The sequence below is a fragment of the Vespa mandarinia genome, chromosome 9, assembly GCF_050613455.1.
Source record: "Vespa mandarinia isolate Hongniang chromosome 9, ASM5061345v1, whole genome shotgun sequence".
Taxonomy (NCBI): Eukaryota; Metazoa; Arthropoda; class Insecta; order Hymenoptera; family Vespidae; genus Vespa; species Vespa mandarinia.
Genome location: NC_140818.1, coordinates 7,567,501 through 7,590,619, shown reverse-complemented (window position 1 = coordinate 7,590,619; position 23,119 = coordinate 7,567,501). Strand labels below are relative to the sequence as shown.

The window sequence follows — 23,119 nt, the reverse complement described above, 5'->3', positions numbered from 1 at the left end:
CTCAATATAAAACGATCCATCTTTATTGGTGATGCGTGATAGTAAATTGAAAATAGGATTAGGAAAATTAATGATACGCCGATTTTAATAAATAAAAATTGTGATAATAACGATATTGAGATATTAATAGTTTCATATTATTTCATTTAATGAATAATAAGTTGTATACATAAATTATAATACATAGTATAATTAAATTAAACCGCGACGATCGCTGATTGGTCGATTCTCTTTTATCTCGTCGATAATTATCGGAAAAGTTTCGTGAAGCCAATGGAAATCTAACGGTACTTGAGAAAACGTTGACCAATGAACGACGTCGAATAAAAGGCGCATGCGTATACATTTGTCTGACCCTGCCCCTCCAGTTGGCAACATTGTCGGCCTCGTAACAAATCTTATCCGTCTCCCCGAGTCGAGCGCGAGAGACGGGAGAGCGCAAACCTGTCCGCGATCGTTTCGTCCGCATCCGACTGGCCTTTCGGGGTAGCGTGTGCGCGTTCGCGCGATCACCACGGAGGCACGGAGGACTGTTGTGCTTGTGGGAAAAGATATTACGCTTTGCCATCGGTCAAAGGATAAAGGAGGGAAAACGAAAGAGTGGCAAGGAAAGGAAAAAACAAAGAAAGAAAGAAAGAGAGAAAGAGAGAGAGAGAGAGAGAGAGAGAGGGAAAGAGGCACACGCTGGAAAGAACTCAACTGGCCGCACTCGAGCGTGTGCGTGTGTGCGCGCGCGCGCTCTGTGGGATAACGGCGATCAGCCGTACTCTGGTGACACGAGCCCATGAACTCTTTCGCGAGCGACCGAAGAATTCCTCCTCCTTCTTCTGCTCCCTTCCATCCTCCCTCCCGTACGTATAAACTTGGATGATTTCGCGCGTCTAAGCGTCATCTCTCTTCCCTCTTTCATTTTCACCGAGCCGTCCACACATTTCTTCACTCTCGTTACATCTAAAGGGATACCATACGTAACCGGAGAAAACGGGGGAGAAAGAGAGAGAGAGAGAGAGAAAGAAAGAAAGAAAGAAAGAGATAGAGAGTGATATCGAGAATCGTGTAATAGTCGTGATCTCGCACGCGGCTCGACCGCTTCCGTAATGGAGGAACAGTCATCGGTGTGTGTTGTCGTCGTCGTCGTGCGCAAGGAGGACGGTTGCCACGGCGATGCTCGTCGGTGTGGCTGAAACCGGACGGATTTTTTTTTTTCGTTTGGGATCAACGTGCCTGGCCGGCCGGCCGGGTGACTGACAAGGACAGTGCGAAAATTTGATATGGGATCGTCCAGGGTCTTCGACTCGGCTCGGCCTCGCAACCGTCTGTGACAACCACTGGCCGCTTTGAGTAGTGAAAGAGGAAGAAGGAGATAGTTAAGCTAGGTACTTATATAGGAGCAGAAAGTAGAGAGACAGAGAGAGAGAGAGAGAGAGAGAGAGAGAGAGAGAGAGAAAGAGAGAGAGAGTGCGTGTAAGTAGCGAAAGAGTGCAAGGCTAAAAGAAAAAAGAACGAACGAGAGTGAGTGAGTGAGAACGAACGAACGAACGAGCGAGCAAGCGAGAAAGAAAGAAAGAGATAGGACTACGCGAGAGGGTGTGGGTGAGCGAGAAAGAAAGAACGAGAGAGAAAGAGAGATAGCTGTAGGAGGAGCAGATAGAAAAGGAGGGAGAAAGAAAACGATATAGGTGGGTGCGCGCGTGAGCCTGCGGTGTGCACGTTCTTGCGCGCTAACCGCGCGTGTGTGCGTATTTTCTTGAGGTGGGTGTGCGATTGCATTTGCGTGCTTGTGTGTGTGTGTGTATGTGTGCGCGCGCGCGAGTGTGTGTGAATGTGTGTGTGATTAGAGATAGGTGTCGACGAGAGCGTGTCGGCCGCGTGTCGTGCTTTACCTTGCCGTTTGCGGCGGACTTAGCCGTGATTTCTTTCAACGTTTGACGATAAGTGTGCATAAGCATTTTGTCGTTGTTAAAATTCGGAAAGCGAAAGTGAGGTTAGAACGGCATGGGGATCGTCGATCTCGACGGAGTGAAGTTGTTGTCGTCGTCGTCGTCGTCGTCGTCGTCGTCGTCGTCGTCGTCGCGGCTATCGCGGCTGTCGTCGTCGTCGTCGTCGTCGTCGCCGTCGTCGTCGTCGTCATTGTCATCGTACGTCGTCGTCGTCGTCGGAGCTGTCGTCGGAGCTGTCGCCGTCGCCGTCGCCGTCATCTTCGTCGTTGATCCTAATTTCGAAGCGTGACGGCGAAATTTTCTTTAGCAACGCCGCTGATTTAGGTGCTCCAGCTCGTATGGTTGTGTCCCTTCGTCCTTCCACCAGGAAGTCGCGTCTTCGTTGGCGTCTTCGAGGAAGGAAAAAAAAAACAGAGAGAATGGAGATCCTTAAGCAGCGTTGCTTAACGACGACGAATAATATTGCCTTTACTGACCGTCTCCTGTGACGCGCGTGCAAGGGGGGGGAGAGAGAGAGAGAGTGAGAGAGAGAGAGAGAGAGAGAGAGAGAAAACACGTATATACAATCGTATACGTATACGTATTCGCAATACATATAGATATATACGTACGTACGTACGTACATACACGTAGGGAGAGGGCAGATCGAAAGAAAGAAAGAAAGAAAGAAAGAGAGAGAAAGAAAGAGGGAGAGAAAGATATAGAATTTCTCTCGCTCGATTTAGTTATAGGAGGAAAGGAGAAGTGAGAGGAGGAACGTTCGAAGATTAAAATTATCGTTAAATCGTCGTCCTGTCAGGATGCAGAAGAGAGACGGCAGGGATGGCCGCGAGAAGGAGCTCGGCCGTGGCTCCGATCGCGATCAGCAGGACGCGGCGAAAAGGACCTCCCGTGGTAGTGGTAACGCCACGAGGTCCAATGTCCATTCCTCGAGGCATAGTGTCACCTCTTCATCCGCTGTGCTGATGGTTGGCCCGAATTTTCGGGTCGGCAAGAAAATTGGCTGTGGTAACTTCGGGGAACTTCGACTCGGTGAGTCTTATTTTTATTATTCATAATTTTATTATTCATAATTTTATTATCATCATCATCATTATCATCATTATCATCATTATCATCATCATTATCATCATCATTACTATTATTATTATTATTATTATTAGTATTAGCAGTAGTATTATCATTATTATACACGTACTTCGATTCGCTTTCAAGCCACTTGGTTTTCCTTTGCGTGTTTCGTTAACTCGAGCTACATATAATATGATCGAAAAGATAGAGAAAATTTACTGATCGTAGCTAAGGGGAAGTGGTGTCTCGTTAGAAACGCGCCTTAAAAGTGGGTCATTTACCGGTGGGACGTCGTCGATAAAACAAAATGGAGCCAGGCGAGCGCGCCGTGTCGGTGCGGGTTCTTTTGCGAATCTAAGCGAAACACCTGGCTAGTCCCTACTACATGCAATTCTCTTCCGTTTCTTCCTATCTTACCGCCATCCTCGTCATTGAAACGAGTATTATTATGCGTGCTTTCTCTATCGTTTCTCGTTTCTATAGTTACGTTTATGCTCGTAATATGCTGTATGTATGTATGTATGTGTATGTGTGTGTGTGTGTGTTATATATAAAAATATATATTTTAGCATTCAACGTACGAATTCGGACGCATTGAAATTTCTTCGTTTTTTGAAGATTTATTTCTAAGTAATGTAAATTATTAACTCTGTCAAGCTTAAACACACTTTTAATGAAAGTTTCCCCGATTCGGAACAAAAGTTTCTCTGTTCGCGATTGACATGAAGTACATAGGAGATTAAACTCTTCTTTGTAATTGTAGTTCCCTTGCGAAAGAAGCTTCTATCTTATCCACTAGCAGATTGCATATAGTAAACGATTATTCTTTATCTCTGGTAAGAAGCAACAGACATATTACAGCACGTCACGTTATTATACTTACTGAATGTATCGTGATGCCTCGTTAAAACATTAAAAATAGGACGTAAAACATAGCCGATTGCGATGTAATCCAGACTGTCTGACGCAAATGAAATTTCGACGTGACAATTACTTATCAAAAAACGTTTCGAATACATACATACATATATATATATATATTTCGTCGAAAAGTTTCCCGGGTCTTTCTAATCCACGTTGGAATACATAGAATATCCTTCTTGTACAAATACGCGAATTGTTCCTGTATACTATAACGAGACGATAATTTCAATATTGGACGTTCGATTTGCGAATGGATTTCGTCATACCCGTAAAATTATTTTAGGGTACTATTGGATTCGAATATTGTTGAATCATTCGTTGCGCGGAGCTAGGTATTTATTTTTTTTGACGACATATCGAGGAAATGAACACGCAGAAAATTTTTGAGAAGAAAAATTTTTTTCTTATTACATTTATTATTAAATTCTTTTACTATTAGATTTTTACATCAACGGATAATCATCGATAACGTTTTCATAATAAGGAAAAAATAATCGAAGAAGAAATCGTTTTCTAAAAATGTCGTTAATCCTGCAAATTTTTATTAAAGGAAGAAATGTAATTTTGCATTGTAAGTACTTTCGCAGTTATGTCACTAAATAGGAAGATATGTTATTTCTGTCTTATCAGTTTTGTGTTATTAGATTCAGTGATGCTTCGTAAATTCTTATCGTTATTTTGCCTTTGCTCTTACGATCATTGATAATTGAGATTCCATCGTATTAGAGCCGTATAATTACAAAACGAATTCGAACGTCATTAGTTAAGTCTAATCGACGTTAAAAATTTGTTCTGGTCAAGAAAACAACTAAGATAGATATAGGGAGCAAAACAGTATTCATTGTTTCTTATTAATAAATTATGATTGTAAGAGATGAATATAGATATATTATATATGTAGACACAGAACGAACTCCCTCTTTAACTCGCATAAATTTATTTATACTTGCTAATAATGATTGTAGCCTACCTGTTCTTAAGCGTGAACAATTCATTTTAATTGTCATTAAGCGTTGTTACTAAACAACAGAGATTCATCGTTTCACACTCATTATACTTTTTCCTTTTCCTACTTTTTCTTTTTCTTTCTTTCTTTCTTTTTTCTTTTTTTTTTTTTATCGATTACACGAATCATATACATAATTATATTACGACAGAGTCGGATTAAATTATTTAACAATTCGCAATCCTTTTTTATCACCTCAACGTAAACATTTTGGGTGCATCGCTGAGTTCATGATTTGTTTACTTTTGTTTTTACACGAATCGACAGTGTGTTTAGATATTCATGAGAAACGTGTGAAAATTGTTTTCGTAAAAAGATGCGAGAGAGAGAGAGAGAGAGAGAGAGAGAGAGACTACGATAATAACGAATATATATATATGGCTGATATTATATAATAGGAGGAAGGTCGAATTGAATCTAGTTCGAATTTAAATATATATTAAAGAAAAAAAAAAAAATAAATAAATAAGAAGAAATAAAAATAAAAAAATAAAAGAAAACACAAATAAAAAAGGGAATATAAAACTTTTTGTTCCCTTATGGCCTTTACGACAGAAATAAAAACAGTTATCGAAAATTTCTATGTAATAACATATATCGAAAATTTCTATGTATAAACTGATCCATTGGCGCATGACCCATGAAATAGATCATATCTTCACTTTTCCATTACATCTTCTACGTAATCAATGTTGCCAAAGTCGAGTAATTGTAAGATGGAAAATTTTATTTTCCGAGAAAAAAAAGGGAAAGAAAGAAAGAAAGAAAGACAGAAAAAAAAAGAAGAAGAAGAAAAGATCCTATACTGATGTGTGAATTAGTTTCATTTAATTTTTTTAGTTCAATGAACTTTTGAAACTCTTTCAATGAATTCTTTTTTACAGGCCAAAAATATCAATACATCAATATATATGTATATATACATAAAATACGAATAATTTTTTGTGGTCTCTTACTTTTCAAATCATGCATTTGATCGACCTCGAAAGTGAGACTGACTTGAATTTGTTCAATATTGAAAGTAGAAACTATTGATCCGAGGTTGTACCGTCACGAGTAATCAATGAATTTGAAGAAAGAGGTTCGACGTTAAAACGTTTTTTTACGGATGTTGAACATCGTGTTCTCTTTGAAACATTGCACAGTTCTTTCCTCGTAGACGCACAGTTATACTTATCATCCGGTTAGATGACCAACCAACCTTCATATGAGATACACACAACGGATCTCTCTAGACGTTTCGTTTCGTTTCGTTTGAAAGGAGAGAACGAAAAAAGAAAAAAAAAAAAAAAAAGAAAAAAAAAATAAAAGAAAAAGAAAAAAGGATAAATTCCTTGAAGCTAGAATTACTCTAGAATAGTCCACTCTTGCGAAATATCTTGAAGTTACGAGTACTATATTGCGATCTATACGACTCCTCTCGTTTTTCTCGTCTGATTCGGATTAAGCGATTCTTGTTCGTCTGGAAAATGCACTTCACAAAGGAACATTCCATTGTTATATATATATATATATATATATATTTATATGTATATATATATATATTTTTTTTTTTTTTTTTTTTTTTCCATTCAAGTAATTCTTTTTTCTCTTTGAACCATTTCCATTCGAATCGATATCTATCTATACTACGAAGTTAAAAGGATTAATTTGTATGTTTCCGAATCAAAATTGTATGTACGATCGATTGATTATTATAGTATTCGTGATAATAAAAAGTATCTTTTTTTAATCGTTAATGGAAAAAAAAAGATTAGACGAATGATATCTAATAATATCCGTAATCTTTCTCGAGAAGGGGTGGACGAGGTAAGGACGAACGTGTGCCACTAACGTCGTTATATACATATGCGTGCGTTATCAATTTATCGCCTACTTCGTCGGTGCATCGCCACATTCGAGGGTCATAAATGCATTTACCAAGGGCAATTGACCCATCCTACGATGTATATGTATATATATATATATATACATATATGTCGTACGATACGTGTATATACATGTGCGTGTGCGCGAGCGCGCGCGCACGCGCGTTTGCCTTCCTATATATTATACTTACGTTACATACGTATCCTACGGACTTTGCCGAGATAAATTTAGATTCATAAAGTATGTATTTGTAATCAAAAATACGAAAGTATTATTTTCTCATAGATAGATAGAAACAAACATTAGAAAAGAAGTTCACGTTGAGATTAAATCGGTACTTTTTTATTCATTCATAATATCAGTATGGAACGTATTCCCAATTATTTTTTCTTTTTTTTTTTTTTTTTACACACGTAACATAAATATTATATACCCGTCGTATAAATTGTTTCTATCATTAACACGATTTTTTTCTTTTCGACTTTCTACTTATTATCTTTTCCCTAGCTATGAAATCAGAAAAGATTAATCAGCTGATAACCGATGAACTTACGTAAACGTTTTGTTTACAATTCTTTTATACAACTATGTGTATAATGTCGTAAAAGTTAGGCCCTAAAGGTATAATAATTTTATATCGATTTGTATTTATTTATTATCATATCGTCGATGGAGTTACTTAGTTAGATTGATTTGTTTTGTCGATCAAATAAATTTAATTACATAGAAATAACCTCCGTCAGAGTATATATATATATATTGGAAAGTATAACCGAATAATGAACGAGCATGTTTTGAAATATGAAAATGATCGATAGTGTTTCCTCGATATATCGATAACGTTAATTGATCATTTTCGACATCCTTACGAATCTCTGTAAACCATCCTTTATCGTACTCAATTCATATACAGTCGTCTATAAATATCGATAGCACTAGCGATCCACATTTAACTCTTATAGCTTAGCTCTTAGTACTCTAGTCGTAGGCGAGGCGATCGTATGTATTTATGATTCAGAAGTTCCTACAAATCGATGCCTTCCAGCCGACCACCGTCCGCATGCTTCCTTTCGGGCATAACAGCTGTATATTTAGGAGCGAACGGAACCTCAATATACGAACGAAAGGGGACACAGGAAGTACGAAATTCCAAACCCGTAGAACCAGCGAGCGAGCGAGCGAGCGAGTAAGTTTACTGCACGTAAGATCGACCTTCCGGCCGTCACCGTTTCGGTTCTATATTGTACGAAAGGGGTTTTAAGTCGATCGTGTTGTTCAACTTAGTGTTCCCACGGTCACGTAGTAGAAAAATTGATCGAGTGCTTGCTACTAGAGACCATGCTTCCAATTTTTTTCCCTCCTTTCTTTCATCCTTTTTCTTTTTTTCTTCTTTGTTCCTCTCGCTTTCCTTCTCTTCTTTTATTTAATATCATCCTTTATTGGTTTAAATTTTCTTAAGAGTTTCTTAAAAATATATCTTATTCATCGATACATATCTTTCATCTTATCTTATCCGCGATATCTAATCAAGATTGGATATGAAAGCTTGGATCAGTTAGACCTATTATTCATTTTCAAAGAGAACTTAATGTTTGAGTTAATTGATTGATTCTTAAGTGGTAGATTTCTATATTATATATATAGATATATATATATATATTTTTTTTATTAAATCTTCCTTCCTTAAATAAGAAGACGAATTTATTAATGCATTCAACCTTATCAAACGAATATGTAAAATTAAGAGAAACATAGAAGAAATTGAAATTTTACGATATAGAGAATTATCTTATATATAATCTCATCATTCATTGCTGTCGTCGTGGAAGAAATATTATTCATCCCCGCCAGAACGGTTTTTTCGGTCAGCTGATTCACATCGAGCGACCAGCTGACTTTTAATTTCTTTTGTCGACAGCTTTCCAAATCGAGCTGCAGGCAAGCCTTGCGCGTTGCGTTGGTAGTCTTTATTTTCCCTGAGTTTGAACGACGACCGGTTCGGCGCCGGAACGCTGGCGTGTTCAAGCGCGTGCCTGTCAGGTAGAAAACAGACGGAGAAAGAGAGGGAAAGAGAGAGAGACAGAGAGAGAGAAAGAGAGAGAGAAAGAGAAAGAGTAAGAAATAAAGAAAACTAAATAAGTGAAGTAAGATATATATTCGAGAAGAATAAGAGGAGAGGAGGGAGGGAATGGCGAAGGTGTTTCTCACATAGAACAGAAAGAAATACTGAAGCTTGGCAAGTCTCCACGAGACTTGGATGAAAGAATGAAAGATAGAAGGAGAGAAAGAGAGAGAGAGAGAGAGAGAGAGAGAGAGAGAGAGAGAGAGAGAGAGAGAGAGAGAGAGAGAGAGAGAGAGGGATAGAGAGATCTCACAGGCACGAACACGCAGAAGAAGGAGAAGGTTCGAGGGCAGGTAGCAACCTGTCTGCTCGGTCGACTCGCCGGCTTGAGTGACTCAGGAGAACCTGATGACTGCAAAGTGAAATGAACTCGGTCCCGGATCCGGCTAGACTAGCTTCAACGCCGTGTAACGTCCTTTTAACAGTGCGTTCGTGCTTCTTCCTCTCGCTCGAGCGTTTCTATATATATATATATATATATATATATATATATATATATATATATAATAAATGTGTATGCGCATGTGCGTGCATGCGTGCGTCTTACGTGCGTGCACGCATGTGAGCGCATATGCGTATGTTTGCTGGTGCTGTTGCTGTCTATCTGCGCATATGCGTTCATTGGGTAGAGACAAGTCGTAGCATGCAGCAGAGATAGCCAATGGAAACGCGATATACTTTCGACGATCGTAGACAATCGTTGCTGCTGCGTGTTGCTGATTCTCTTTTCTTCTTTCTGTTTGATCCCTATGCATGTGTATAGATACATTCTTTACACGTGCTCGTTTACACGTATATATTTATCGAAATTTATTTCGTGCGAGAGTGGGCGGTAAGAGAGAGACAGAGATAGAGAGAAAGAGAGAGAGAGGGAGAGAGAAAGAGAGAGAGAAAGAGAGAGAGAGATAGATTTGCTTGGAATTTCAATACGATAAAAGCAATTATCTTTTAATTACACAACTGTGATGAATACCTATGTCACTTTTTCTTCTTTTCCCTTTCTTTACTTTTCTTTGCTTTATTTTTTTCTTCTTGTCTTTTCTTTTCTTCTTCTTTTTTTTTTTTCCACGGCAATTCGGAATAGGATAGTAATCTCGCGTGATTCCACGGTAGAGCGAATATCGATTTCGTGTAGAGTCCTACAAAGAGAGAGGAGGGAGAGAGAGAGAGAGAGAGAGAGAAAAAGCAGAGGTTCAATCGATCGCTACCTCGTTTCTTCTCCCTCTCTTCATTCTACTCCTCCTATTGCTCTTTTTTTTTTTTTTTTTTTTTGTCGTATTCGACGATGTCTAACAACGATTATCGGTTTTTCGTTGAGCCGATTCGAGAATTCGTCACCGCGTATGTAACCACGAGAAACGTGTCTTAATTATATATACATATACATGTTGTGTATTGAAAGACTATTGCCATCGTTACGTAAAGTTTATATATATATATATATATATATATATATATATATATATATATACGTTTGTATCTCTAATTAATTCGTAAGCCAAGTAAATAGAGTTAGATTGTGAACGGTAAGAAATTACTTGGCACGGTATATTGTTTTTGCAAACTGCTCGTTATTTTCCACACGAAATGTTTTATATACATAATTAGAAAAACGTAACGGAATCTGCCTTACACTCGTGTTCATTCATATCTAGTAAAAAATATTCCAAAGAGGGTGTATATATATATATACACATATACATATACATAGACACAGACATATGTATATTATCTCTGTCTCTATGAGGTTTGCGTTTAGAATAAACGTACACGTGACGAGAACGTATTGTATTAGCGATCATTGACGCTTCTCTTTCATCGAGATGAATCGATATTCTGACGCATGTATATCACATTCGTTTTCTATCGCAGTTAATAAAATCGTAATATCGACGATGTCTCCTCGCACTTGACAATATGATGATTTAGATATTTATTTTGAAAATAGAATTAAATCGTTCTATTACGAAACGACATGATTGATCCTTGGGTATAAAAGAAAGTGTCCTTGAAATTTTAGCACGAGTAGTTTGCGAGAGAAGTCCATGAGGAATCTTTGTCTCCCTCACTAAAGAAACGTTATAAGAATTTTAATTTGGCGATGTTTCGTTAATTGCATTCTAAGCCAAAGCAGAAGAGTCACGTTGAATTTTAATAAGGACCACATTTTTCCCCTCGTTCCATGAATGGTTTTTTTTATTTTTCTTTAATAATTCGACGTGAGATACGTAAAACGAAAAATATATTTCACGTAAATAGTACGTAGGATTGATTGTAACATAAGTCTGGAGTATTCGAGAAAAGAATTTTTCCAATGATTACAAGTTTTTCCTAAAGTCTTTCGATTCTGGAAATACACGAAGTCGTCGGTATTTTGTGTCATCCTCACTTTGCTTCGACGCTTCCCCATTTCCACGAACCACTTGACATGAATTCGCAGTCAGCCTCGTGACATAATTAAACGGGGAAGAGGAAGGGAAGGGGAGGATTGGACGAGGAGCATCCTCGTAGGTGGATTTATCATACAAACTTTTACGGATAATGTTACGTAGTAAGAGCAATTATGTTATACGTAAGTACGTACTTGGTTAATCTCTAGAAATATTACTTGCTTACGTTAAACCCAGCTCAAAACTCGAAGGTTCTACTTATGTTAGAAACGAAAGGTTTCCTTTCGAGTTAAACCGGATTTGCAACTAACTGGTTATCTCTGCATTGAGAGAGTATCCGTTCGTGTCTACATATAATTTTAGCAAACTTGATATTACGAGGCAGAATGGACTCTTAGATGTCTAATAATGTGAGGGATAGTCGATTATATATTTCCTTTTTTCTTTTTATTTTATTTCTTTTTTCTCTTTTTTCTCTTTTTTTTTTTTTTTTTTCTTTTCTTTTGTCATTTTTCAACGTGAAAGAATAATCCTAATAATGATCCGATATATTATGTATATTAAAAATGTATAGCTCGATAATCGCATTCCATTATAATTCAATCCGATATATTTCAATTTATATGAGATTAATGAAAAATATTTATGCCAGAGGAGAGAGAGAGAGAGAGAGAGAGAGAGAGAGAGAGAGAGAGAGAGAGAGAGAGAGAGAGAGAGAAAGAGAGAGAAAGAGAAAAAAAAAGAATTGCAACGAACGCGTTCCGTTCGAAAAGCTTTAACGTTATTATTCATACTATCATTAGAGAATCATGGATAGTCACTTTATCGTCGCTTATCCATTGTCAATCTTTTTCGGATTTTTTTTTCATATTGTCCCCGTGCAAGTACTTCCTTCTTCTTTTTCCCCTCTTTCATTTTCCTTCCTCTATCTTTCTCTCTTCTACTTTTTTAAATTTCACGGATAATTCTCGACAGGATGTTCTCTCTCTCTCTCTCTCTCTCTCTCTCTCTCTCTCTCTCTCTCTCTGTCTCTGTCTCTGTCTCTCTGTCTCTCTGTCTCTCTGTCTCTATCTCTTGCTCTCTACGAAGCGATGGCAATGAAATATCACGAACATTTCAGCCAGTTACGTGAAAGTAATTACTTTAACGTAGAACGACAAGTTCGCATCAAATTATGTCCTTTAATTCCTTATCTACGGGATGCCAATATATACCGAATAAATCGATGATATATAAAGGGTGTCTCGTTGAAAATATATTATAATAATTTTTATGTTAATCGTATCTTTTTCATAATTATTACAATTCTTCGTATGTGTGTGTGTGTGTGTCCTTGTCCCCCCTCCACACTCTTCCCACTCCTCCAGTCACCCAATGAAAATTTCAATTTTGTTGCGTAAGAATAAAATCCGTACCGGATTTATAGGTTTTTAGGTTTAGCTTTCACGGAAATTTAATTCCATTGAAAGCCAACGGAGTACTGTCCCTTTCTCCTATGCGTTCATTGAATTCTTTCTCTTTTTCTCTTTTTCTCTTTCTCTCCCTCTCTCTCTCTCTTTCTCATTACGTGTCGTTTGTGAATCCAACGTCGCGCGAAAATTTATATTCATCGTTATTTTTATGGTTTTGATCGAGTTTATGACATATTAATTTGAAGTAATATTTTTGTTTGTTCGTTTGGTTCGTTTGTCTTTTTTCTTTTTTTTTTTTTTTTTTTCTAATCTTATAATTTGTCGCTTTGAATAGATTCGAAATGCTAAACAATAAGTAGAACAACTTCCTAGAAAGTTTGTATATCCTTTTTGAAAAGAATCTTGATTATATCTTTGACTGAGCGAAAGAGCAAAGTTTATATAATTTTTTTTTTCTCTCTTTTCTCGAGTTTCCCTTATTTCAGAAAAAGGGCGAAATGTAGAGCAGAACAGAGTAGCAGAGTACATTTATGAATTCTGGATCACGATGCTGAAGTTGTACTCGTATCTTCAGTGTCCCACTTTCGTGATGGAATTGTTGCACAAAATTGTTTGATGGAAAATTATGTGGCATAGATACGATATATATGTATGTAATACGTATGTGTGTGTGTGCATAAGGGTAGATCGGGCAAAGTGGCGCTACTTTAAGTTTTAATGTTCATTCTGAGACAAAATATTAAAGGTAAATTGTTGAACGTTCAATAAATTAATTATGGAATTGTTATATCATATTGTAAATATTTTGGCAATTTCTTTTTCTTTTTTTTATCTTTTATATTATACTCAAGTATCTCCAATTGACCACTTTATCCGGTTATGTGGGATAAAATGACCATTGAGTAGCCATTTTGTCAGACGAAATTTAATCTAATAAAACTACAAGTTTACAAGGAAGTATAAGTTATATTTTATGGCATTAACGAAATAAATTTTCATAAACAGGAAAAGCACGTAAAACATATAAAAGAATTTTGGTTAATATAATTAAAATGGAATAATAGAAACAGTACCGTTATAATTATATAACAGACAGTAAATACAGAATCATAATAACAAACTACTAAAATGATTAACACAAAGAATAAAAATTCACCATCTCTGTAATTAATCGGGCTTACGTCGTACTCTCATTCATTTGAAGCTTAAAACGTAATATTTAAGGAAATTATTAGTGAACTGATATTATCTATATTACTACTTGGATATATTTAAAATTTTTATAAAATATATATCGGTAAAAATCTGTCGCTTGTCATTGCGAGTTCAAACATTTAAATACAATTATCAACTATGTTTTGCGATTGCTTTGAAAGTCGTTATCAAATAGCACAACATTCTAACAAAATGACGGTCGATTTATCCGGCGTATCCATTTTATTCGGTCACATCCTATATATACAGTTTTCGTTTTAATGTTCATTAAAAAAAAAAAAAAAAAAAAAAAAAAAGTGAACACGAGATACTGTCCCAGTTAAAACGATACGATTACTCTAATCAAAATCTTTTTCGTTTATTTTACGTCACATTATACGTCCGAAATTTGACACGATACATGTCACAATTATCAGGTTAGCCAATAATATAAAATATTATATCGATTAGGATCCTCGTTAAATATCGTATTAAACGGCGAAGATTTCAACCACTCATGAGATTGCGCCATACTTCCGATATTTTCGTAAGTCGCATAAATATAAATAGAGGTAAATGACCGATTATCGAGAAACCATTTTCTCTTCTTACCTTACAAGTATAATTTTAGGATTTACCGATTCGAAGGAAAGCCCTCGCCAAATCGGGAATAATTAATGCCTCGTTCCTTATTTTCCTTATAAATCGAGATTGCTTGAATGATTAATTCTTAAAAGCTAAGAACGATTAAGATGAAGTCTCTCATGAAGTATTCCACTTATATTTCCTTCAATAATTTCAATCGTAATTGTTTACAAGAAGATATAAATATTCCATGTTTACCGAATGAATATAAATCGAACAAACGCATCCTTTCTTCCGTTCATCATGTTGGATACATTAAAAAAAGCTCGAAGGTTAAACGACGATAGTTCAAACGTCTTTTTAATAGACAACAAACTGGGGAAAATAAAAATAAGAAGGAGAAGAGAAGGAGTTGGGTTGGATAGGAATTCTGAAATGTGGGACGACCGAGAGAAATATATCGTAAAGTTCTCCCCTCGACTCGTATATCGATCTGTCGAAAGGAGTGGTGTCGTATACGAGGGCGAAGCAGAGAGAGAGAGAGAGAGAGAGAGAGAGAGAGAGAGAGAGAGAGAGAGAGAGAGAGAGAGAGAGAGAGAGAGAGAGAGATAGACAGACAGAGACAGAGAGAAAGAGAGAGAGAGAGAAAGAGAAAGAGAAAGAGACAGACATAGAATAAGAGAAAAAGGGACAGAAGTAGAGGGATTAAGTTCGCAATACGAGATGCGAGAGCGTCGCGGTCCACTGCGGATTTTGAAGTGAGAGAGGGTTCAAACAAAAGGGTCGAAGGAAAAATTCAAGGAGAAAGGAAAAACACTCGAGTCCTTGGTATGCCTCCCAGTTTATGTTAGCACAGTAGTGACCGCCCCCGAAAGTGCCTCTTATGACTTGAACCTCTCTCCTTCTCTCTCCCTCTTTTTCTTTTTTTTTCTTTTTTTCTTTTTCATACGTTAAATTCCTTTTCTTTTCAACAAGCAGTGTCGAATACAACGAAGACAACGACGAGAAGCAAGCAGTACACGTGCTAGTACCCTGACCTACATTTACACTTACATACATACATTTAAGTCTCTCTATGTTTCTCTAACTTCGATATAACGCTATTCGTTTCATCTTCTCTTTCTCTCTCTCTCTCTCTCTCTCTCTCTCTCTCTCTCTCTCTCTCTCTCCCTCTTTTTCTTTTTCTCTTCGTTCCCTTTAATTCTTACATATCTACGATCGATCGTCTCTTTTTCTGTCGAACAATCTCTCTTTACGTCGTTTCTCTACTTCTAAGTAATTTCTTACGATACTGCTAATAAATAATACGATAGTAATATTTATTTTTATAAAAACTATGCATATCAGAATAATATATTCTCATGAATATTGAATAAACAATCTCTTAGTCAGAACGGAATCCTCCGTTTACGATATCCGCGTGTGTACCTGTTGCATCTTCCCGAATTGCCGAACATCGCTTACTAAAGTCTCTTTATCGTTTAACTTTCAATGGACCTTTGTATTCTTATGTTAGTCGTTTTTCTTTCTTTCCTTTAAACGTGGAATTAAAAAGAAATATATATATATATATATTTTTTTTTTTATAAAGAAATTACGATTGTGTATATATGTCTGGTTAAATCCATGTGCTCTTTCAAAAAATAGTTTTCTAGATCAAAGTGAATTTGTAGAAGTTTACAAATGTTATACACTTTCTCTCTCTCTATATATATATATTTAGTTTTCAAAATACACTGTGTTTGTACAATTTCCTTGTTTCTCAATTTTTATCGAACTTTTATATCCGTGATGCATAAAAAGAGACAGAGAGAGAGAGAGAGAAAGAGAGAGAGAAAGAGAGTGAGAGAAGTGCTACGCACAGGACGCAAAGCGCAAGCGCGTTGCCAATCGTGTTGTATGCGTGTAAGTACCTTAATACCGTGAAATTTCTCCTTCTCCTTTTTTTTAATTTTTTATTTTGCTCGTCTTCTTGCTCATATTTTACTCCTTTCTTAATGATTCTTCGAGTTTGAGAAGTTTAGAAGGTAATAAAGGCGAAGACGTTCGCCTTGAAAAATGGTCTGTTAATTTGTTCGTTACAATTTTTTTTTTTTTCTTTTTTCTTATTTTCTTTTCTTCTCTTCTCTTCTTTTCTCTTCTCTTCTCTTCTCTTCTCTTCTATCCTTCCTTCTAATTAACAGATTCATTATCCATTTATAGAACGGGTACTTTTCACACTCGAGAATATATCTAGGTCGGTCGCTCACTTTTTTATTCATTGGTGCTCTGGCATTTATTTTTACTGACAAGATTACATATTCGCGAATACATAAAATGTTCCGGACAATCTAAAGCGTATCGAAACGTTTCCTCGACGATTCTAGACGGTTAGAATACGACATGAACTTTGCCTTTAATTCATGTTAAAACTGCCTTGCGTTTTCGCATAATTTAAGATAACGTCGTTGAAATAGTTACTCGTACATATACTATTAGTAGGCCAATTCGGAAACATCGTATTATGTATTCGGTGCACTGGTAAAATTATCTTCTTTTTACGTCATATTTCTTTTAGTATTCCTACCTTTTTTATTTTCTTTCTTTTTTTCTTTTTTCCTTTTTATCCATTTGCTTCGTGAAACTATCGATAGCTATAACAATCAATTTTATAATGTTGTAAGTAGGTCGTTTTGTTTCGGTCCTTACGAAATATTTATTCACGATTATTGGAGAACATGAATTTTAATTAATTAAATTTTTATGTTATACAATGTGTCGATAAAATTGACGAATATATTCCGTTTTGTCTCTCGAGAAAAAGTCGCAATTGTTTCAAATATTCGAACGTTCTCTCTATTTTAGATAATACAAAATTATCAATTTATTAACAGAATAATATATGTATATACATATACATATATACATATATTTATATATAGTATTAACATATACCTTACGAACAATATAATAATTTGCTACTATAAATATTGTTGTTTGCTTCTCAATAATTATTAAAGTGATGTTCTTTATCAGAGATGCGTCTCACGAGGCGTTACATCAAGATTAACTTTCGTAAAACTTGGAGAGCGAGAGCGAGAGAGAGAGAGAGAGAGAGAGAGACGGGGGGGAGGGAGAGATAGAGATAGATAGAGGTCGGTGAGAATCGATAAATCGAACTTTAAGAGGTGTGACGTATTCCAGGTTGCTGCTATAAGTTCAAGCAAGCGTATGAACGGAAAGAATAATTAAAGGGGAACCTAGGTGAAGGTTCTTAGGAATAGTATTGCATTTTTTTTTTCTTTTTTTTTTATGCTTAAAAGAACATCATAGTTTTAATCGTTCATCCATCTATCCGTCCATCCTTACTGATACGATCTGTTCAGGTCGAGTCTGTTTGGAAGACGTTCAATCGATGCTCCACTTTTCAACAGGCGCGTGCAGTCTGGCGAAGAAGAAAATGAGATCGTGAGGAGGCTCTTCTAAAGAGTTTCGAAAGTACCTGCCCAAAGTCAAAACGATTTATTTATATATATAAGCAATGTTAAGATAAAAATCAAAATTGTATGTAAAAGATAATAATACTGTCGTTAATATTCAAGGACATGACAGGTTCATTTTCTTCTTTTCATCATTTATCACGATTTCTCTACAATTTTAACCTTCACATGGAATCAGATCGATAACGTTCTACGAAAATTATGAACTCTGATCTTTTAACTTTCGATGTAAATTTTTTTCTTTTCTTTCTTTCACGAAGGAACAGTCCATGCTTGACTATAGATATTGGACCTATCGTTTAGGTCTCTATATCTTTCTCTCCCTTTAATTTTATCTCTAGCTTTATCTCTCTTATTCGCGCAGACTCCTGCGTCGGCGCTCGTAGACTCGTAATAAGAAGAAAGATCTCACAAGAGACGTTCCTTGATTACCCATTCACGCAGACGCTGTTCGCACTTCGTTTGCATTAACCGGAAATATTTTAATCGGGGACAATGTCGTTTCTCAAAATCATACCTCCAATTTCGATAATTTAATAAGAAAAATTTGTTTTTTATTAGAGACGTTTCGTTTGGTTTGTTTTTTTTCTTTTTTAATTTTCTCTTTTTTACTTGACTTCCTTTTTTTTTTTTTTTTTTTTTTTTTTGGATAGTATAAATTTTTAAAATAGTAAAATCGATCGGAGATTATCTATAAGGATTTATTTAATATTAATAATTAATGAAGATCCTAAAAAGGATTTGGGTCGATTTTGTTCTGGGATTTCGCGTGTTTTGGACATCTTTTTCAGAACGTTTTCGTTCAATGTCCTACGAAAAAGTGGCGAGACTCGTATCTTACATTAGTCATTCGATACGTGGAAAAACATTGGTAAAAAATAGTTACAACCAAGCAAAAACTGAGGAAAGTTTATTCGGCGGCTCCGTTTTATAGCATTTTCTTGGTGTATAGAAAGAAGAAGAAGAAGAAGAGGAGGATGAGGAGGAGGAGGAGGAGAAGAGGAGGAGAGGAGGAGGAGGAGGAGAAGAGGAGGAGAGGAGGAAAAGGAGGAGAAGGAGGAGACCCGCAGAAAGTTTTATCGAGCTGTTGCTCCATCATTTCGTTTCCGCGAAATATTTTCAACTTGTGAAAGATAATCACATTTCTCTTTCGTACAACAGTCAAAATATATGTTCCTTTTCATATTTAGTATAAAGATGATGATATATAAAAAGCGTACAATATTTGTATAAATTTTTTTATCAATGACACTCGAAAAATATTCATAACAAAAATTATTTGCCGAAATATTAAATTTGACGTACGAATATCTTTTCCACGTTATATTACTATGCGTGATGTAACGTCCATTTTCTTTTTCAGTTTTTCTTCTCCCTCTCCCCCCTCTCTATTTCTTTCCTATTCTAATATTCCTTCTATTCTTCATATACTTTCTTTTCACCGAGGTCTCATTTTGAATTCCACTCTACGATACAAAGAGCGATACTTGAAAGGAGATTAAGATCGTTGATGGGAAGAATCGAGGAAAACGAGCCTACTGGACTGCAGTTGTCGAGGACTCTTCTTCGTATCCTCTACGGATACGTGAAAACGAAAGAGAGATAAGAGAGAAGAAAAAGAGAGAGAGAGAGAGAGAGAGAGAAAGAGAAAGAGAGAAAGAAAGAACGCAGAACGCATAAAGTGTAGTATATACACATAAACATATACATACACTTACTTATTCACTTCACTTACGTTCTCACTCAGAAGAGACTCGTCGCGACCATGACACCTGCTTGCCGTCCTTCTCTCGCTCGTTGGTTCGTTCGCCTTTCTTGCCTTTCTTCCTGGACACCGGCAGCCCTGCGAGAAAGCCAACCACGCAGCATTATGCCAGTTACATAGGCATTGCACGGAAGACAGCTGCGGGGCGTTGTTGCTACCATCATCGAGGAGACCCGTGTTATACGTTTCTTTGCTAACGGATACGTTCGAAGGAAAAGTTAGGAGGGATCTTCAAGGTCCTCAACGTTGATTATCGGCTTGCTTGCTCACTTTCCTTTTATATTAAATTATGCGAAACTTACGTGCTTGTATTCCTTTTTTTTTTTCTTTTTTCTTTTTTCTTTTTTCTTCTTTTTCTTTTTCTTTTTCTTTCTTTCTTTCTTTTCTTTTTCTTTTTTTTTAAATGTTTTCTCAAGAAATTTCTTTTCTTAATTCCCAATATTTTTCTTTTAAAAATTGATAATATACGAAGAACCATATGGTACGTATAATATATCGATAATACGATAAAAATTTCATGGTTTTCTTGAGGAAAATATTGTCTTTTTGAAAATATTGGACTACATAACAGAAAAGAAAAAAAAGAAAAGAGATCTTCCCTTCTTGCTCGTTATCGCCAAGCGAAAATTCACTCGGCAACATAATCTCGTTTTAATGGTTCTCAGAAGCTCGAGTGTATTCGCCCTTTGTGTTGCCACGTGACCTTGCTATCTCTCGACAATGTGTCTAGGAGGGGATACCTCGGAAGCATTCAAAGGAACACCCTTGGGACGTAACGTTTGCCCATTGCACAAATAGCCAACGCTCAACTTTGCGCGATTCAATTACCTCTCTTAATTAGTTGCATTGCGCTTCATTTTAACGAGCCTAGAAAAGAATTTGTCCTAGCGAAAAATGAGTGAGTGAGAGAGAGACAGGAGAGAGAGAGAGAGAGAGAGAGAGAGAGAGAGAGAGAGAGAGAGAGAGAGAGAGAGAGAAAGAGAGAAAGAGAGGGAGAGAGAGAACGAAAAAAAATTACTTATTCTATTATCAATGAATTTCGAGTAGCTTCAAATTTCATAGAAATTTGAAAGAAAAATACAGTATTTTGTTATTAATTAAACAATTAAATTAGACTTAAAAAAAATATATATATATCATTTGAAATCTAATTTTGAAAAAAAATTTTTCCAGTGTCTTTGATATATGGGTTATTATTAAATTGCCAATTTTGTCTTTCGGAGGAAAAAGGAAAAAAATACAAAAAAAAAAAAAAAAAAAAAAAAAGAAAAAAAAATAGAAACAGGGGGAAAAAAACAAAAAGGAGAAAGAAATTGAATTATTTTTAACTCTTCTTCGTTCCCGTGGATTTCACTTAACTATCGGTAGATATTGTCAATGTTTCACAACGTAGTCTGCGTCTGTGTCAACGTCGTGACGCTTATTTTTAAATTCGCGCGAGAATGTGTTATCGGCAACGGCGGCGGCTGCTGCATGATAACACGTGCGCCACTGAAATTTCTGATATTGATTTACCAAGATATATGTATATACATCGGTTCTCTCTCTCTCTCTCTCTCTCTCTCTCTCTCTCTCTCTCTCTCTCTCTCTCTCGCATATACGTGGGCCCGTTTTATATTTATCAAACCTACGGAAGATTTATTGCATGAGCTACGTATTGAAAAAAGTCTCGTAAGAAGTTATAAAATTAACTGTTTATTAACACACACACACACACACACACACACACACAAACACGCATGCGCATACGCGCAAATACATACACACTTTCATAATAGAATTTACCTGTTCGATCACAGTTGATTCAACGATTTCACATTGACCCTGTATTATTTCCAGTCTATAAAATATATATATATATATATATATATATATATATATATATATTTATATATATATATATATATTCTCGACTCGGTATTATCCTCAATCCAATTATTTTTTCTCTTTCTATCTTAGAAAATAACGAGTTCTTTAAGCTGATTACTATTACTTATTCCTTCTTTTTTCACCATCCGTGCAATCATACTTAATCCATATTATATTTCTTTATTTTATCCCTTTTCTCATTCGACCTGAGAAATCCTTTCAAATAATTCTTCGGATAAACGAGAACAATTCATTATAGTATCACGTAAATTCAATCGTTCAAACATTGAATCATAACGATTCATTTTGATTCAATTTTTTATCAATGATCGTTTTCTCGATTAGATGATAAAAGAGGAAAATGAAAAATCTGTGTTTAAAAATCAGCTTTAGGCGTTGACTAACGATATCGAAGTTCGTATTCGTTGGATCGTTGTTTCCTTTAGAAATTTGCACATGGGAAAAGGGTTCCTTCGAATGCACTCATGAGCAATCGTGGCTGGCACGTGTTTCTCCACTTGGCGGAGTGTCGAAAATAAGAGGAAAAGAGAGAGAGTGAGTGAGTGAGTGAGAGAGAGAGTGAGTGAGTGAGTGAGTGTGTGAGTGAGTGAGTGAGTGAGTGAGTGAGTGAGTGAGTGAGAGAGAGAGAGAGAAAGAGAGGGTGATAGTGGTGATGGTGGTGGTGGTGGTGATGGAAGAGAATGTTGGAATAAAAGGGACGAATAAACGCGAGCTACGAAGTAAGTAGACGTTGTTACTACAGAGACACTTGGTAGGAAAATCGTCGACGTAAAAAGGGCGGGGATCTGTGGAGAGTGTGAAAAGGGGGAAGAATGGGAAATAGAACGAAAGGGAAAGAGGGAAGGGCAGGGGTTGTAAGAGAGAGAGAGAGAGAGAGAGAAAGAGAGAGAGTGTGTTTAAGAGGAAAGAGAATAGAAGGGAATAGAGAACGACGTTGGCTTCGATCGATGCACGACGATGTAGCCTTCTTCTTCTCCTCTGTGTGTTTCTGCTTCGATTTTCCAGTCTCGCTTGCAGGCTTGGTTGGTGGTGGTCTGTTGGCTCGGTTAGCAGCTAGCTGCTCGGTCGGTTGGTTGCTACCTGCCCGAGTAGCTGCTTACTGAGAAACTGACATTGGATAGACGACCGGTTCAATTGGTTATATTACATTTGTTAATTACTATAGGATTTCTATGAGACAAGATTTTTTTTTTCTTTTTTTTTTTAACAAATGCATTTTTTTTTCCTTTTGTTTTCAGGAAGACTTTTTACAAAATATACATCGTACTCGTAATTTTGTCCGTATAATTAATTACTTAATAGAGATTAGATTTGTCGAGACACTTGTCATATATATTTTCTTTTTCTTTTTTACAATGAACATCTCGTAACTTTCGAGTCAGATCACTTTTATATTCTGAGAATGAGGATTCTCAGGAAAAGGGAGTGGGGGAGATATATGTTTTATCGTTCAAATCACGTTTATCGTCTTA

The 23,119-nt window shown here is 36.3% G+C and overlaps 1 protein-coding gene across 13 annotated transcripts in view; it reads left to right on the top strand.

Moving 5' to 3' along the window:
• Positions 1–384: 384 nt before the first annotated feature.
• gish (casein kinase I gish) overlaps positions 385–23,119 on the top strand; it is a 40,435-nt gene continuing 17,700 nt past the window's right edge. For 4 of the 13 annotated variants that reach the window (XM_035862665.2, XM_085659549.1, XM_085659547.1 and 1 more), the window contains exons 1-2: positions 389–1,376; positions 2,740–2,972. In XM_035862665.2, the coding sequence (XP_035718558.1) occupies positions 2,741–2,972 (232 nt within the window). In that variant the 5' untranslated portion in view covers positions 389–1,376; position 2,740. Of the gene's footprint in view, positions 1,377–2,665; positions 2,973–23,119 lie in introns of those variants that run through there. The other 9 variants (XM_085659548.1, XM_035862660.2, XM_085659553.1 and 6 more) reach the window with 8 other exon arrangements.